Below are 19,030 nucleotides of genomic sequence, written 5' to 3' on the forward strand. Positions count from 1 at the left end.
GTATGCATCGTGTGGTATATGTATCGTAGTCGAGGGCCAATTTAGGGGAAGCCAATAAACTTATCTGTATGTTTTGGCACGTGGAAGGAAAAGAGTCCCAAGATAACAAAAGCAAAAGATTTGACAAACTTTAAGGTTTAATGCAAATAACCCTTCCCAAACTCGTCCCTAGTAAACCCTCCCGGAGTTACACTGTGCTACTTACTAGAATAGCTAGTCACTATTGGCATGTAGTAAAAAAAAGAGTTCTTCAGGTTGGTCTTGTAACCTTAAGTTGCCCTAGGGTGCCCCCAATGTCCTTCAGGCAATACCATGAGGTTAATGTTAAGTCGCTCATCAAAGCAGTAATCTGCTGAGAAGTGAATTGGCGCAGTATGAACTTTCTCCAAATTTTAAAGAATGACTTAGTCCTCTAGTGAGGTTCTTTATGTCATTTTGTACTGACTGAAGTTATTTCCATGCTTTGTTTATTTTCAGCAAATGTTGACCATGAAAACACAGAGAAGTTCCTTTCAGAAATTCATATAAGGTAATTGAACTCTCTACCACCTTATTCCATGTATGGGCCAGGTTTGGGGTTCATCTGGCAATTAAAAGATACATTTCCAAACTTTAATGTTTTAATCAAAAAATCATCTGGGGCAAAAGTTAAAATAGAGTTGATTTATGCTCTTAAAGTGCTGGAAAGTGCATCTCTCCCACAAGAATCAGTTAGGAAAAGAAAACAGAAAAATATGCAGATTATCCTTAAAGCCAAACCGATATCCAGAAGAAAGCTTTCTGGTCTTTCATGATATTGGAGGTGTGGGTAGGGGGTGAAGAGTTATCTGGAGAATTTTCTTGCACAGCACTGGATGTTAAAAGTGGGAAGGTGCAGCTTCAGCTGATGGACAGTGAAGGTTCTGTATAGTCCAGTACTGCCTTCAGCAGGTGATGTGCAGCACTGCAGAATTCCTGACAAACAGAAGGTTGGGGCTTGACATCACAAAGGGGATTTCATGTTTGGGGTTCAGTTAGGGGTAGTTGATCAATGGGGGATGCTTTACAACATAAATGAAAACAGTATCGCAGAACCAAAATAGCAAAAGCACTCAGAAAGCTATACATGTAGGGGTTGAGTAGTTCAACTAACCTGCAAGTGAAATATTCAATAACATCCATCCTCTTGTTCTCATACAGTACAAGGCCCCAACTTTGTTACTGATTATAGGCTAGAATTATCAGCATTATTACTGGTATGAAACATTTCCGGTCCTTTATGGAGATACTCACCTCATACCTCTTTTACAATCTGGATGCTGCTTTGTTAGCTATTTTACAGAAAAGAAGTCAGATGCTGATAAGATCTGGCTAAAGAATTTGAGGTCCTTTAGATGTAGGACCAGTCCTTGTAGATATTGCAACGTCCACTGTTCCACTAAAATGACACAGTATAAAATTGCTTCAGATCCTCCATTCCAGAGGTGCATCATCTGTAATACAAGGAACATTGCCTGTTATTGAATATTCCACTTGTTTGTTACACTATATTGGTTGTACTACCTAATCTGTATGCATGAGGATTACAAAGAGCTTTCATGACTCAGTAAACCAAGGTGCTAGAAATCCAATAAAAGGCATTGTACAAATCATATTACCCCTCCCATCATCCACACCTATTTCCACCTCCGCCATTACAAGGGGTCAATTAACAAGTGTGGCTATCATGTTCCTCCGCCTAGAAAAAGGGAGGCCACAGCAACACCTAATCTAGAGGATGGGCTCCTGTATTGGAGATGAGGTAAATAGTTGGGGTTCCCCACAGCTCTGATCAACCTCAAAAACATTCCACAGTGTTCATACCAAAAACTGCCAGATGGGTTTGTCACAGCCTAGTGCCAGTTACTAGTGCTGCTTGTGCAGCATTCATCTTTCGTCATCTGAAGAATTTATGTTTAAAGTATCCCTGACCTCGTTTATAAATGACATATTTTTAATGCTTTTTTATTTGTGGTGCTGTGACATATGAGCCACATATGAGTCACAGCACCATCCTCCCCCTTCAGCACCCCCAGTGTCCCCTGCTTAGCTGTAATGCAGAGCTCGATTATAGGCAGAGAGGAAGTGTCAGTACTTCCTCCTCTCTGCCCGTCCTCAGGAACGTTTCCTCCACTCGCCGCTAATGGTTCACTATATGCACAGCATGCTGGGGAGCTGCGCTGTGTGTGGTCTTTTGGTATTAGTATACTATCCTTCCAAGCTAAATATCCCCAAGACCACACACAGCGCAGCTCCACAGCATATAGGATCCATTAGAAACGAGTGAAGGGGGCATTCCTGAGGACAAACCGAGAGGAAGAAGTACTGACACTTCGGTCCATATGCAATTACCTTTTTCTCCCGAGTTTTCTCCTAGTTGATATTTTCAAACCAATCAATAAAATGCCCTTTTAAGCCACCAGCAAGCCAGAAAATGCTCAAAATAATGTTGATAGTACTTTTTCACCTACTTTTTGGTACTTTTTCGATTGCAAAGCGATGAAAACAAAAGATGAAAAATGATCTCCGAGGAGAAAACTCAGGAGAAAAAGTGAATTGCATATGGGCCTTTCTCCCTGCCCATCATGAACATTCTGCTCAGGTGGAATATTTAGGCTGAGCAGAGCGGGGGACGGGGAGGCGCCAGATGGGGAGGAAGGTGCTGTTACAACACCACAAATAAAAAAGCATTAATAGTATGTGATTTTAAAACGAGTTCAAGGATATTTTAAGTCTATTTAAAAAGAAGACTAACTATGTTAATACGAATGAAAAGGCTCTCAGATGCTCTTGCTGTTGTAAATTGGAAGTCCAAAATATTATTTTATAAGCTATAAGTCAAAATTTGCTTAGAATTCTGCACAAAATTACACTATGAAGATGGTATTGTGTTTGATTATTAAACCTTGTTTAATTATAACAGGTTTCTAAAAACAACAGCCTATTTTTATCTGAAGCCGAAGCTTGGGGAAAAAGAGGTGTCTCCAAGTACATTCTTCAGCATCTGGCATGAGTTCAGCACCGACTTTAAAGACTGTTGGAAGAAAGAAAATAAACTGATTTTACAAGAAAGGTAGGTAACAGATGGACTGTTTCTGAAGTAAAAAAAAATATTTATTTTTGTTTTTTAAGGTTGCATTTACAAAACCAATCTTCCATCACTACTAGTATTTCAGGATTTGAAATACTTTTGATAAAAACACAAGTATTTACTAGAAATGTTTTACATTATTTGGTAACTACAGTTGTTCACACGCTAAGCCTCTGATAATGACCATCTACCTCAGCCCATAATGATGCTTGTGTACAGAGGCGCCCAACCCGCAAACGATCCATCGGACGGATCAACTCACCCTCAGCAACGGTTGACCCCTTTGTGCATGCCGCTCCCCTTTCTGCTGTGTGACATCACACACGCGCTGCTCTGTCTTCCTCTGGCCTCCCCAACATAGCAACAGAAAGCATTGTCAGCTGCACAGCTGACTTCACATCTGTACAGCCTGGCCCAGCAAAGTCACCCAAGGGGATCGGGTTCCAAACATCCATCAGAGGTGTGTATGCACCTTAATGAAGGGGACATCCACCATGAAGATCCACATTGATTTTTGCTGTAATTCTTGACTGGTGACCTTTGGCCCACTACACAAGGAATAGTTTTACCTGCCACAGTCAGTCAGATAACCTATGAATAACAATGCTAGCCAGCTGTGAAGCCTCGTACACACACTATTAGATTACCATTAGTACACTAACAGATCTTAGTATGCTAACAGATCTATGCTCAGTTGAGAATCTACTCCAAGGTCGCTTAATGATCTGGCATGCCGAATCTGTAAGTAACAACCAGGAGCTGAGCCCATTGTTCTCTTCCCTATCCCACCCACTAGAAGCTGCTCCATCATGTGCCATGTGCCCCCCCCCCCACACCCAGTGGTGCTGCCATGCTGGAGAGATGAACACTGAGACAGGGAAGGAAGATTAAATATACTGTATTCTTTTTTTTTTTACTTGACCATGGGCCTGATTTACCTAAGCTGTGGTAAGCTAGAAGAATGTTCAACAAACCCCACTCACAAAATTTACTAAAAAAAGGTCCTAAGCTTCAACTCGCTAAGGTTATTACCGCTTTGAAAAGTAAACTTGGCCGGCTATGGAGGAGTGAGGACACATCTCACAGCAGCTCCTCTGGCACACTTAGAATCCTGCTCCATCCTCCTGCTAGACCCCGCATCCACCCGATCGCCGCACACCACCTGGCAGCCAAGACCCTGGGCATCTCCCCGACACCAGCCATGACTAAATACTGGCCTCCTAAGGCCGACACTGCAGCAGAGAAGCTGGCAAGATTTGCACTGTGAGCTGCCCAAGATGGCTCCAGCCAGCCTGCAACCATGCCACCTGCAGCTGAGGCAGCTGCAGAGGCCAGCATCGTCTCTCCCCCTGCTGAAACATCCCAGGAGGCGTAGGAGGAATCAAGCCCACTCTCAGCACAAGAAGTAAGTGACTTAGCAGAGCCCAAACCCCAGAGGAAAAAGCATAGGAGGGGAGGAAAGAAGAAGCAGGCCCAGACTGTAATGGAGGGTGAATCAGAGGAGGAGGGGGGGAGAACCCAGCAGATCAGATCTCCTAGAAGCTATAAAAGCTCGCCAACTCAGCCTAACAACAAGATTAGACACCCTCCAGACAGACCTTTCCTTTGTAAAGGATGATATGAAGAAGCTGAGGAAAAGGGCAGTGGAGTCTGAGAGGAGGATCAGTGACCTGGAGGATGCCATGAGGCCTCTGCAGGCAGCACAAGCTGACATTAATACCACTTCTAACTCACACAGCCTGAAGCTGGACGACCTTGAAAACAGGTCTCGCAGATCGAATCTCCGCTTTGTGGGCTTCCCAGAAAAGTCAGAGGGAACCACCCCAGAAATATTCCTAGAAAATTGGATAAAATCCTCCATTAGTGATCTAGAACTCTCTCATACCTTCTCTATAGAGAGATCACACAGAATCCCCGGAGGCCCACCGAAACCAGGTGCAGCACCAAGACCTATGATAGCACAACTGCTTAATTATAGAGATACGGTGGAAATATTCCGCAAGGCAAGAAATTCCCCTGACCTTACCTATAATGGCATAAAATCTCCATTTACCAGGATTTCTCATCCGAGGCGCAGAGGCTACGCATCTCCTTCCAGGCAGTGAAGGCAGGCCTTAGAGCCAAACAAGTGGAGTACAATATGCAATTCCCTGCTAAGCTCAGGGTTCAATACAGAGGAAAGACACTTTTCTTCACGACTCCAGCTGAAGCAATTACTTGGATGGAAGCAAAGGGCATTCCTATCCCAGTTCTGGAAAAGAAAAGGAAGCGCTAGGCTTGTGGGGTTAAAACTGTCCCTTTTTGTCTTGTCACAAGATAAATGATCAGCTCCTGTTTAGGAATCCTCTTAGAGCTTTGCTCACGGGTGTCGATTCAGACTTTGACAGAATGATCTACATTGGGTGAGATACATTATTGACTAAGCTCTTAGGTAGCTTTGAACTCTGATAGCAAGTACTCATCATTTTGAAAACGCACTACCTTTAGAAACTATTGGATTTAAACCCACTGTATAACTTTTTCTCATATCTGAATGCTTCTGTCACTGAACTAAAAGACAAGCAGCATTATTTCCAACAGAGATGAAACACTTTCTACAGCTCACTAGTGACACCTGATGGTCTTCCTGTGCCTAATCTCAGAACAATTCCCTGTTAAATCATTCCAAAGCAGAGTTTGGTGACTGTGTTTATGAGAGGCAGTGCTTCTCTCTCATAGCTAAAAGGTGACACCTGCTGGACAATTTTGTTTACTAAAGTAATGAGATTTCCCCTGAATGTGCTGTTGATGTAGGTATGCCTTACTGAGATATGTAACCAACGTGTCTCAGGCAGGCATCTATCTGCAAGGAATTTTTGCTCATCTGAGTAGTGGACTCTTGGGTTGAGATATCTTTTTCCCATAGCTGAAAGCTAATAGTTGCTGAACAATCTTGTTGATTAAGTTAAGTTAACAAGACCTTCCTCTGACTGTGCTGTATATGCAAATGGTACCTTACTGAAATGTGCTACTAATACTTCTCTTGCAGGCATCTACTCTCAGGGAACACTGAATGTTGAATTTCTGTTTATAAGCATTGTTTTTTCCTACACATTGGTTGAATGCACTGGCTGCACAAGTGGGGGGAAAGGTAAACAACGCCAAGCTCACACTGTTGTTTTACAAGCGCGGGCATTCTACTAAAACAAGTGGTGTGCCTCTGTAGATGGCCTTTTTAATGAGCCCACGAAACTGCATCATAGACGACTATATCCTCTCCTGGGCAAGGAAATGGATAAAATTGAGTATAACAATCCTAGAACACAGCTAGATGGGCAGGACAGTAGGGGGGAGAAAATATTAAATGATGGGCCACCACATAAACAACCTATAGGTTATACTCCCCTGGTGGCTGGGCCGGGAGAGGTTAGGATACAAGCCCAAATACTGCGCTAGTTTAGTGATTGCTGGGTGTGGTGGGGCGGGGATGGTTGCGAAGGGTATCCACCACTAATTCACAAGTGTGCCGGACATAGCGGCCTTTTTTTTCCCTAGTTAATCAGAAAGTTAAGGGCACAAGACTCTGTAGTTTAAGACAGGGGGTAGGGTGGGAGGAAACAGTAAATTCGGGCGCCTGAGGCTAGTGGACAAATCGGGCGCCGCCATTCACTCCTATAATAAATATCTTTTAATGGGCGCCCGATAGGAAAAAAGGGCGCCGGAGAAAAATAACGTTTTAAAAGCGGCGCCCGGAGACTTAATGTTTTATTACTGCTTCTCATGATTACACAATATTTAATGATTTATACATTTTTAAATATTATTTTTAAACGAAAAACAGTACAATATTTTTTTAAAACATTATTTTTAAACGAAAAACAGTACAATTTTTTTTTATTTTTTTTTTTACATTATTTTTAAACGAAAAAACCAACAGGTGGGTCTTAGGTTTAGGCACCAACAGGGGGGTCTTAGGTTTAGGCACCAACAGGGGGGTCTTAGGTTTAGGCACCAACAGGGGGTCTTAGGTTTAGGCACCAAAAGGGGGGTCTTAGGTTTAGGCACCAACAGGGGGGTCTTAGGTTTAGGCACCAACAGGGGGGTCTTAGGTTTAGGCACCAACAGGGGGTCTTAGGTTTAGGCACCAACAGGGGGGTCTTAGGTTTAGGCACCAACAGGGGGGTCTTAGGTTTAGGCACTAACAGGGGGGTCTTAGGTTTAGGCACCAACAGGGGGGTCTTAGGTTTAGGCACTAACAGGGGGGTCTAGGGGTTAGGGGTAGGTACAGGGAGGGTTACTTAGGCACCAACAGGGGGGGTCTTAGGTTTAGGCATCAACAGGGGGGTCTAGGGGTTAGGGGTAGGTACAGGGAGGGTTACTTAGTAATTTTTTTTTTAAACGTTATTATACGTTTCACTATTTAAACGAAAGATTAACGTTTTTACAATTGCCGATTTAATGCACAATATTTAATGATTTATAACTTTAAAAAACATTAATTTTAAACGAAATACAGTACAATACATTTTTAAACGTTATCCATGCTTATCGTTAAAAACCCGGCGCCATTTTTTCCCAGCGCCCCTTTTTAACGTACGCAGGGTGGGAGGGGTAAGGGAAGTATAGTTGTTAACCACTTGAGGACCTAGGGCTTTACCCCCCTTAAAGAGAACCCGAGGTGGGAATTACTAATACTATTGGGGCACAGAGGCTGGTTGCGCACACTAAGACCAGCCTCTGTTGCCCCATCGTATGCCTCCATGTCCCCCCTGCTCGCCGCTATAGACCCCGCAGTGCTGGCGACACGCAGCGTGTCGCCAGCACAATGTTTACCTTAGCGCTGTCTGTCAGCGCCGCTCCCCCGCCTCCTCCGCATCGCCGCTACCCGCCCGCATCACTTCCCTCCTATCAGCGGGAGGGAAGGGACACGGGCGGGTGCGCCGATGCGGAGGAGGCGGGGGAGCGGCGCTGACAGACAGCGCTAAGGTAAACATTGTGCTGGCGACACGCTGCGTGTCGCCAGCACTGCGGGGTCTATAGCGGCAAGCAGGGGGACATGGAGGCATACGATGGGGCAACAGAGGCTGGTCTTAGTGTGCGCAACCAGCCTCTGTGCCCCAATAGTATTATTAATTCCCACCTCGGGTTCTCTTTAAGGACCGGCCACTTTTTTTCTATTCAGACCAATGCAGCTTTCACGGTTTATTGCTCGCTCATACAACCTACCACCTAAATGAATTTTGGCTCCTTTTCTTGTCACTAATAAAGCTTTCTTTTGGTGCTATTTGATGGCTCCTGCGATTTTTACTTTTTATTATATTCATCAAAAAAGACATGAATTTTGGCAAAAAAATGATTTTTTTTTACTTTCTGTGCTGACATTTTTCAAATAAAGTAAAATTTCTGTATACATGCAGCGCGAAAAATGTGGACAAACATGTTTTTGATTAAAAAAAACCCATTCAGTGTATATTTATTGGTTTGGGTAAAAGTTATAGCGTTTACAAACTATGGTGCAAAAAGTGAATTTTCCCATTTTCAAGCATCTATGACTTTTCTGACCACCTGACATGTTTCATGAGGGGCTAGAATTCCAGGATAGTATAAATACCCCCCAAATGACCCCATTTTGGAAAGAAGACATCCCAAAGTATTCACTGAGAGGCATAGTGAGTTCATAGAAGATATTAATTTTTGTCACAAGTAAGCGGAAAATGACACTTTGTGACAAAAAAAAAAAAAGTTTCCATTTCTTCTAACTTGCGACAAAAAAAAAAAATGAAATCTGCCACGGACTCACCATGCCCCTCTCTGAATACCTTGAAGTGTCTACTTTCCAAAATGGGGTCATTTGTGGGGTGTTTTTACTGTCCTCGCATTTTGGGGGGTGCTAATTTGTAAGCACCCCTGTAAAGCCTAAAGGTGCTCATTGGACTTTGGGCCCCTTAGCGCAGTTAGGCTGCAAAAAAGTGCCACACATGTGGTATTGCCGTACTCAGGAGAAGTAGTATAATGTGTTTTGGGGTGTATTTTTACACATACCGATGCTGGGTGGGAGAAATATTTCTGTAAATGACAATTTTTTAATTTTTTTTACAGAGATCTTTCTCCCACTCAGCATGGGTATGTGTAAAAATACACCCCAAAACACATTATACTACTTCTCCTGAGTACGGCGATACCACATGTGTGGCACTTTTTTGCACCCTAACTGCGCTAAGGGGCCCAAAGTCCAATGAGATAAAAACTGAGGTGCCTGGCTCTTCTACTGACCACATATGCTATTGCTCCGTTGTTATTGCCTGATGAAGCGGGATCAAACCTGCGAAACGCATTGCATATTTGGAGTTCATAAATAAAATATATTGACTGTGTTTACTACAGTCGTTGTGTGTCTACTTGGAGGAGGTAAGTCCACCACTACCTCCTCTATTTACCAAGAATTTGGTTTTTAAGCTCATTTAGCTTCCCTTTATCCTTTTGGGGCCTCTGTTCTCCTGCATAGCCAAAGTCCAATGAGTACCTTTAGGATTTCACAGGTCATTTTGAGAAATTTCGTTTCAAGACTACTCCTCACGGTTTAGGGCCCCTAAAATGCCAGGACAGTATAGGAACCCCACAAATGACCCCATTTTAGAAAGAAGACACCCCAAGGTATTCCGTTAGTAGTACGGTGAGTTCATAGAAGATTTTATTTTTTGTCACAAGTTAGCGGAAAATGACACTTTGTGAAAAAAACCAATAAAAATCAATTTCCGCTAACTTGTGACAAAAAATAAAATCTTCTATGAACTCACCGTACTACTAACAGAATACCTTGGGGTGTCTTCTTTCTAAAATGGAGTCATTTGTGGGGTTCCTATACTGTCCTGGCATTTTAGGGGCCCTAAACCGTGAGGAGTAGTCTTGAAACGAAATTTCTCAAAATGACCTGTGAAATCCTAAAGGTACTCATTGGACTTTGGGCCCCTTAGCGCAGTTAGGGTGCAAAAAAGTGCCACACATGTGGTATCGCCGTACTCGGGAGAAGTAGTACAATGTGTTTTGGGGTGTATTTTTACACATACCCATGCTGGGTGGGAGAAATAACTCTGTAAATGAACAATTGTGTGTAAAAAAAATCAAAAGATTGTCATTTACAGAGGTATTTCTCCCACCCAGCATGGGTATGTGTAAAAATACACCCCAAAACACATTATACTACTTCTCCCGAGTACGGCGATACCACATGATTGGCACTTTTTTGCAGTCTAACTGCGCTAAGGGGCCCAAAGTCCAATGAGTACCTTTAGGATTTCACAGGTCATTTTTGTTTCAAGACTACTCCTCACGGTTTAGGGCCCCTAAAATGTCAGGGCAGTATAGGAACCCCACTAATGACCCCATTTTAGAAAGAAGACACCCCAAGGTATTCCGTTAGGAGTATGGTGAGTTCATAGAAGTTTTTATTTTTTTGTCACAAGTTAGCGGAAATTGATTTTAATTGTTTTTTTTCACAAAGTGTCATTTTCCGCTAACTTGTAACAAAAAATAAAATCTTCTATGAACTCACCATACTCCTAACGGAATACCTTTGGGTGTCTTCTTTCTAGAATGGGGTCATTTGTGGGGGTCCTATACTGCCCTGGCATTTTAGGGGCCCTAAACCGTGAAGAGTAGTCTTGAAACCAACAATGTCGCAAAATGACCTGTGAAATCCTAAAGGTACTCATTGGACTTTGGGCCCCTTAGCGTACTTAGGGTGTAAAAAAGTGCCACATATGTGGTACCGCCGTACTCAGGAGAAGTAGTATAATGTGTTTTGGGGTGTATTTTTACACATACCCATGCTGGGTGGGAGAAATATCTCTGTAAATGACAATTGTTTGATTTTTTTTACACACAATTGTCCATTTACAGAGATTTCTCCCTCCCAGCATGGGTATGTGTAAAAATACACCTCAAAACACATTATACTACTTCTCCTGAGTACGGCGATACCACATGTGTGACACTTTTTTGCAGCCTAGGTGCGCTAAGGGGCCCAACGTCCTAATCACAGGTCATTTTGAGGCATTTGTTTTCTAGACTACTTCTCACGGTTTAGGGCCCCTAAAATGCCAGGGCAGTATAGGAACCCCACAAGTGACCCCATTTTAGAAAGAAGACACCCCAAGGTATTCCGTTAGGTGTATGGCGAGTTCATAAAAGATTTTATTTTTTGTCGGTGGTGAGCTAATGTCGGATCTGCGGGCGATCTATCGGTGTGGGTGGGTGATCAGATTGCCCGCAAGGGGCAGGTTAGGGGCTGATTGATGGGAGGCAGTGACAGGGGGTTATTGATTGGTGATTGACAGGTGATTGACAGGTGATCAGGGGGGATAGATGCATACAGTACACGGGGGGGGGGGGTCTGGGGAGAATCTGAGGGGTGGGGGGGTGATCAGGAGGGGGCAGGGTAAAAAAAAAAATAGCATTGACAGATAGTGACAGGGAGTGATTGATGGGTGATTAGGGGGGTGATTGGGTGCAAACAGGGGTCTGGGGGGTGGGCAGGGGGGGGTCTGAGGGGTGCTGTGGGCGATCTGGGGCGGGGGGGAGAAATCAGTGTGCTTGGGTGCAGACTAGGGTGGCTGCAGCCTGCCCTGGTGGTCCCTCGGACACTGGGACCACCATGGCAGGAGGCAGCCTGTATAATACACTTTGTAAACATTACAAAGTGTATTATACACTTTGTATGCGGCGATCGTCGGGTTAACATCCCGCCGGCGCTTCCGTATGGCCGGCGGGATGTTGCGGCGGGTAAGCGGAGACAGGCGCCGGCGGAGGATCGTGTCACGGATGACGCGATCGCTCCGCCCATGCCCCTACAAGGACCGCCGCCATTTGTCTATACGGCGGTCCTTGCGGGGTCCACTTTCCGGCCGCCATTTGTCAATATGGCGGTCGGGAAGTGGTTAAGCTTCGCACTCAGGGTTTACACTCAAATCAAGTGAGTGATGTGGTATAGTTTTTGTTGTTGTTTTTTTGTTGTGTTTGTTTACGCAATGCTAGTCTGGTGGACCACCTATTGGCTAATTTATGAGCAGCAGTGCCTCGAAAGAAGAAATGGTGAGCAATCCTGCCATATTTACATGATAAAATTGTCACTATGACTCAAATTTCCTTACTTTCATGGAACGTTAGAGGCTCTTTGAGGTCTTTGACCAGATCCGTAAACTCGCCCCACAGATTATCTGCTTTCAAGAAACACATTTACTGGGGGCCAGAGCATTTCTTCTCAAAAAGCCCTGGATTGCACATTATTATTTAGCTCACCATTCCTCCTTCTCTAGGGGTACAGCAATTTTAGTGGCCAAATCTTTCCCGGGCACCATAACAGAAACTAGAATAGACCCCAAAGGGAACTATGTAATCATTAAATGTCTAATAGAAAGTCAATCTTTACTAGTAGCCGCCATATATATTCCACCCCCATTTAACCACTCTGTACTAGACGACCTAGTAAAAAAACTGCACCCCCTCATGGATGGTCCCATAATGATTATGGGGGACTACAATGCCGTGATAAACCCAAAACTAGACAAACTACATGAAAAAGGCAGAGCCTTCCCTACATTTAACAATTGGCTAGAAACATATTGTTTACAAGACATCTGGCGATGGAAATACCCAGATGACAAGGTTTTTTTCCTGTTTCTCAGATTCATATAAAACGATGTCCCGAATCGACTTGTGTCTGGCCTTGCAGGAGGCGCTGACACTGGTGGATTATATTGCTTACCTGTCGCATGGTATATCAGACCACACCCCACTGCTTTGTAAATTAAGATGGCCAAACTTAAAATCTCAGGTGATGTGGAGAATGAACCCCTGTTGGTTGGAAGATAAAATGGTTCTGAAAGAATGCCAAGATGGTATGAGGGAATACTGGCATTTTAATAAAGGTACAGTGGATGATTCCACATGTTGGGACGCGGGTAAGGCGGTGCTGCGGGGCTGTTTTCGTGCTTCATTATCTAGAATAAGACAAAATGAGGTGGCACTTCAGAATTACCATGAACGGGCAGCAGGTGCAGCTAAAGTAGCACTTATAGCTAATCCCACTGAGGATAACTATACTACCTGGCAAAAAGCACGCCGTGATCTTGCATTGACAAATCTGGAAAGAACTAAGCGGAAAAACATTATTGACTCACAACGTTTTTTTGAGTTCGGAAACAAGTGTAGCAAACTACTTACATATATGCTGAAAGCCAACTCTGACCTCAGAGCCATTCCAGCTATAAAAAAAACCCTCAGGGCTTCTCGCCGACACATCGCCTGAGATAGCTGAAACCTTCACAGAGTTTTACTCCGATCTGTACACTACTAAAATTGGGGATGTGAAGGTAGAAATTGATGAATTTCTGGGGGGCCTGGATCTGCCAACATTATCAGATGAGTTAAGAAAAGACCTGGACGCACCTATTACATTTCAAGAAATAGCCGTAACAATTGCCTCTTTCAAAAATAACAAAACACCAGGCCCAGATGGCATTCCTATTGAATGGTACGCTAAAAATAAAACGCTGATGATCCCTCACCTCCTATCTTTATATCAACACATCCTTAAAACGGGTTCCATGCCACCCTCTATGTATGAGGCCCTCATTACGCTAATTCCCAAACCCAATAAAGACCCCTTGTATTGTGAATCATACCGCCCAATCTCGCTAATTAACACCGATATAAAAATTCTTACCAAGATTCTAGCAACCAGACTTAACGCCCACATAACTTCAATTATACACCCTGACCAAACGGGATTCATCCCAGGCCGCTCAACCAGGCTTAATCTTAGACACCTCTTCTCCAATCTTCAATTTCCCCACAAAAACGCCGGAACTAGAATAATACTCTCCCTCAATTTGACTCCACTGAGTGGCAATATGTAAATGCTGTTCTAAAAAAGTTTGGGTTTGGAGAGACTTTTCTTAAATGGTTTCAAATCCTTTACCATAAACCCACGGCCAAAATTAAGATTAATTCCTTGATCTCACCGTCCTGGTACCAGACAAGGGTGCCCTTTATCACCGCTCCTTTTTGCGATAGCAATAGAGCCACTTGCCCAAGCGATACGACTCCATCCAACAATTAAAGGTCTAAAAATCAATAACCTAGAAGAGCGTATTTCGCTCTACGCCGACGACATGCTGGTGTATTTGGCAGATCCGGGTCCCTCCTTAGACTCTACCCTTGAGGTATATAACAAATTCCACAGGATTTCGGGACTCTCCATTAATTGGTCCAAGTCCGTCTTGTTCCCACTGGACGACTTTGACCATCAAATAATCTCAAAATTCTCACAACTACAAATAACTGTCAATTTAAATACTTAGGAATAATAATACAACACCCAAAAATTCCCTTTGTGGAATCAAATTTGTTACCAGTTTTGGAACAGGTAGAAACGAGGCTAAAAAAATGGCAATCTCTACCATTGAATCTATGTGGCAGGATATGTATAATTAAAATGAGAATTGCCCATAAGATACTCTATGTCATGCAGATGTCGCCCGCTTGGATACGCCAGTCCCTCTTCAAAAGAATAAATTCACTGGTCGCCTCCTTCATATGGTCGGGCTCGGCTCCCCGTATAGCTCTATCTACCCTATAGCTTCCCACTTCCCAGGGAGGTCTGGCCCTCCCAGACTTCTTCAAATATCATTTGGCAGCTCAGCTGGTCCCGATCCAGAGTTGGTTGGGAGAGGACAGGATGGATTTGAGTCTGGCGATTGAAGCTGACATAGCGGGCTCGTATGAGTCACTCTGTGGCGCAATTTATAGATACAAGGTCCTTGAGGGCCTACGCGGCACCTCGCTCATCAACAATACAATCAAAGTGTACAAAAGGGCTCGAAAGGTTTTGGGGGAGCCACTTAAATACTTTTCTAATAATTCCCCATTATAGGGTAATCCCAGTTTATCTGAATTCCAAACAATCCCAGATGTAAACTTCTGGCATAGACATAATATCAAATATGTCTCACAAATATTTAATGATGGTTCCTTTAAGGATTTTGTAACACTTCGTACAGAGTGTAATCTTCCCAGACGTTCTATGTTTAGATATTTTCAATTGCGTGATGCAGCGAGGGTCCAAATGGGCCTAACTGAGGTCTCTCTAACTCCCACAGGATTGGAAGCACTCCTTTTAACAAGGAACTACACTAAACAAATCTCCAATCTATATAATTATATTATGACCCAGACAGCTGACCACAAAATCAAGGCTATTAGGTCAAAATGGACACGCCTAGACCCAGAACTAACTCAGGAGAGTTGGGATGAGCATGCTCTGTTTTTTAACAGAGTAGTAATTGCTGCATATGACAAACTCATCAATATTCAGCAGTGGCTGAATAGTGTAATGGTTAAGGGCTCTGCCTCTGACACAGGAGACCTGGGTTCGAATCTCGGCTCTGCCTGTTCAGTAAGCCAGCACCTATTCAGTAAGGAGATTCTTGGGCAAGTCTCCTTAACACTGCTACTGTCTACTGAGTGCGCTCTAGTGGCTGCCTCGCAAGCGCTTTGAGTCCGACAGGAGAAAGGCGCTATACAAATACTGCAATTAATTATTATAATGTTAAATGGTTTCACCAAACATATCTTATTCCACTAAGACTCTCTAAAATGGGCCCAACTCAGTCTGGTAAATGCTTCAAATGCAAAGCTGATGGAGCAGATTTCTTTCACTGCGTCTGGACGTGTCCACTGGTAAACAAATACTGGAGGTCACTTGTGCACTTCCTTAGGGATACGCTACAGCTGCTAGTTGTCCTTGAGATGAGGTTGTGCCTTTTGGGAATAGTAGGAGATATAATTTGCAGTAAGAACCAATTGATCCTGCTCAGAATCTTATTATATTACGCTAGGAAAGCTTTATCGATCAAATGGAAGCTTCCAGAAACGACCTCTCTATCTGATTGGAAGAGGTTAGTCAATCTCGCCTTACCTTTATACAAAATTACCTATCAATCGCGCAATCAATTCAAGAAATTCAATAAAGTATGGTATAAATGGGTTGAATCCACAGACACCTTGATTCCCAATTTAGATATCGACGTCATGGGGCAAGACATACATATGCCTTAAGAATATCTGTTTCTGTTAATTTCGAGATAGAGGCACTGTTGCTAAAGTCTGTTGCTAAAGTCCTGATTTGAATCTTATTGAGAATCTGTGGAGGGAGCTAAAGATCGGGGTGATGGCAAGAAAGATTTGGAGCTCATTGCTAAAGATGAATGGGCAAAAATACCTGTGGATACATGCAAAAAAGCTGGTCTGCAATTATAGGGGGTGTTTAATTGCTGTAATAGCCAATAAAGGCCTTTCTATTGATTATTGAGAAGGGCATGAATAATTGTGGACTGGACACTTTTTGCTCAAATGTAAATAAAAGCTGAGAAATGTTTTTTTTTCCACAATAATGCCTCTTGTACATAGTCTTATTATATTTTGGGAGACACCTATGTCATTTCCCGTCAAAAAATTACTTGCTGGTTGAATAAAAGTAATTAAGTCAAAATGTGCCAGGAGTATGAATAATTATGGGCAGCACTGTATATTGCTCACAGAGCAATCACCTTCAGAAGCCCCTATTGGATGAGACCTGAATAGCAACGGGGCATAGTAAGACAGGGTTATCGGGTGTTGGCACACCGAGCAGGTCTTAGTGAATTGAAGCAACATTTTTTAGTATATTACCGAACTATTACCGCATGTGTGTCTACAATACTGAATGCGGTATTTTACCGACCCAAGCCACAGTCTGGACCAATGGTAATGATCAACAGAAAGTACAAATAAGTTGTTTTGGAACTTATTTGAACTTTATCTTATGAAGGGATAGTTGTATTTGGCATTGCTTTTTCAGAAGGTGGCTTATGGCATCCTATAGATCCACTGCAGAAAAAGAAAACAAAGAAAAAAAAATTGATGGTTTATTTCTCCATAGCTTAAAGGAAACTTTCATTGAAAAAAATAAATAAATTCTCAGTTACCTACCTGGTGCTTTTTCCAGCCACCTGAAGTCTTCCTGGTCCCTCGCACTCATTCTGTGGCACTTGGTTTTCCTGATGTCCACCTCTGATCGCCTCATGTACGGCCCCACACTCCCATGGCAAGGAGGGCTCTGCACTTGCACAGAAGGCAAGGTTTGCTACCGCGCATGTGCAGAACACTCCTGGTTGTAGGAACATGATAGAGGAGGTACGTGGCCAGCACCACGCAAGTGTGGGGACAGTGGAGAGCAGAATCAGGATGAGGGAAGCAGAAGGACTTCAGGGGACTGGAAGAATCCCCAGGAAAGTAACTGGGCAGTTTGTTTTTCACTTACAATTCCCTTTAAATAAGGTTAATAAATAAATTAACCTGTAATGGAAACAAAGCAATTAAATGTGGTCTACAAGCTTTAAAAGGGGTGTACTGACATATTTTCAGAGATCTTTAACATATCAGATTGTTTTAAACCTTCCTCATAATGGTAATAATAGAACCTTTTCAATATTTTTGTTTTTCAGACTGAAGGAAGCTGAAGAAGTATATAAGCAAAAGAAAGAGAAGACTTCAATTATTGTGAAGCCAAAACATGAATCTGGCATTGTAAGTATATGTATGAAGTTTGTGTGTACCCAAAGGGAAGAAAAAGGAGCGGACAAGGACTCTTAAAAGTACAAAATTGGCATAACTTTATTGGAAAAATATAGAGAAGTTACTTCACATACAAGATAAAACCAATTAAAAGCTGCAAAAATGCAACTGGCAAATTAAGTTTGTGTGTTCCCACATGTCCTAGATTGAATAGAAGAATATAAGAGCCATATGTACTGTAATTTAGTAGTTTTTTTGACACAGACTGGCCAGACACACACACACATCTATATACGAATCAACGATACCATTGCAGTGTTCTTCCCAGAGCCATTTACCTGGGCGGGCCGCCCGGCTGGTCTCCCCCGCGCGCGCGGGTAAAGTTATCCCTTTCTGTGCGGCTTATTAGTGAGCAGCGGTGGCTGTATCATTGCAGCCAGCTGCTGTCACTCAGGGACGCTGCCTCCGCCCTCCTCCTCAGTTCCCGTCTGTTGTGTGGAGGGGCGGGGAGTGCAGGGACGTCAGACACGCAGCTCAGTTGAGCTGAAGAGAGAGGAAGCGCGGCTCTCGGAATGTACAGCCAGACGCTGTCCTCCTCATCCTCTCCCAGTACTAGCAGCTCATATGAGCTGGAGATAACGCACAGCTGTGTGCTTTGCAGAATGTTTTGCCAGACACTCTCCTGCTCTCCGTATACTGGTTCTGCTGCCAGCCGCAGCATGTTTGTGTATGTGCGAGTCTTGCTTGCTTCTAATGGAGGAGGGGGCCTCTAACTCAGCTGCCGCCAGCCAGAACTTTATGATGCTGCCTTGACCCTTTTACCACCATGATTATCTAGTCCTGTCACTGCCTTCCCCGGGCCCTGATCAATGCCAGAGGTGAGTGTCACTGGTGAGAGGGAGCTGCAGCTTGTGGGGGGGGAGGCACAGAGTGATTAGTGAGAGACACCCAGGCCCCTTTACAGCCACATAGCCAGCAATATCTTGTGTGACTGACAGTGTCCCATTACAACCAGCAGCCAGGGTTAATCTGCAGATTTGACAGTGAAACTACCAAGATTTTTTCCCCATGTCAATATCATGCTATAGCCCAAGAATCCTCATTTCCACACTAGGACCACCCATGTATATGGGAAAAGCTGCTAGTTTCATGGTTAAATCAGCAGAAGGGTAGTTAGAATTTTAAAGGATACTTTAACTTGTTAAAGGAAAATGCCAGTTACTTACCTGGGGCTTCTTCCAGCCCCTTAAGTTGTTCTTGTCCCTTGCAGTCATTCCACACCGCTGTGTTCCTCTCTGAACGCTGCATGCGCAGCCAAGTGTCACTCGC

At 43.5% G+C, this 19,030-nt stretch overlaps 1 protein-coding gene across 1 annotated transcript in view; it reads left to right on the forward strand.

Moving 5' to 3' along the window:
- The window catches only part of FMN2 (formin 2), a 123,213-nt gene that overhangs the window by 102,553 nt on the left and 1,630 nt on the right, over positions 1–19,030 (forward strand). Inside the window, exons 15-17 of the mRNA XM_068231779.1 lie at positions 478–529; positions 2,942–3,091; positions 17,632–17,713. Of these exons, the coding sequence (XP_068087880.1) occupies positions 478–529; positions 2,942–3,091; positions 17,632–17,713 (284 nt within the window). The remainder of the gene's footprint in view (positions 1–477; positions 530–2,941; positions 3,092–17,631; positions 17,714–19,030) is intronic.

Source organism: Hyperolius riggenbachi, chromosome 4, assembly GCF_040937935.1.
Source record: "Hyperolius riggenbachi isolate aHypRig1 chromosome 4, aHypRig1.pri, whole genome shotgun sequence".
Classification (NCBI taxonomy): Eukaryota; Metazoa; Chordata; class Amphibia; order Anura; family Hyperoliidae; genus Hyperolius; species Hyperolius riggenbachi.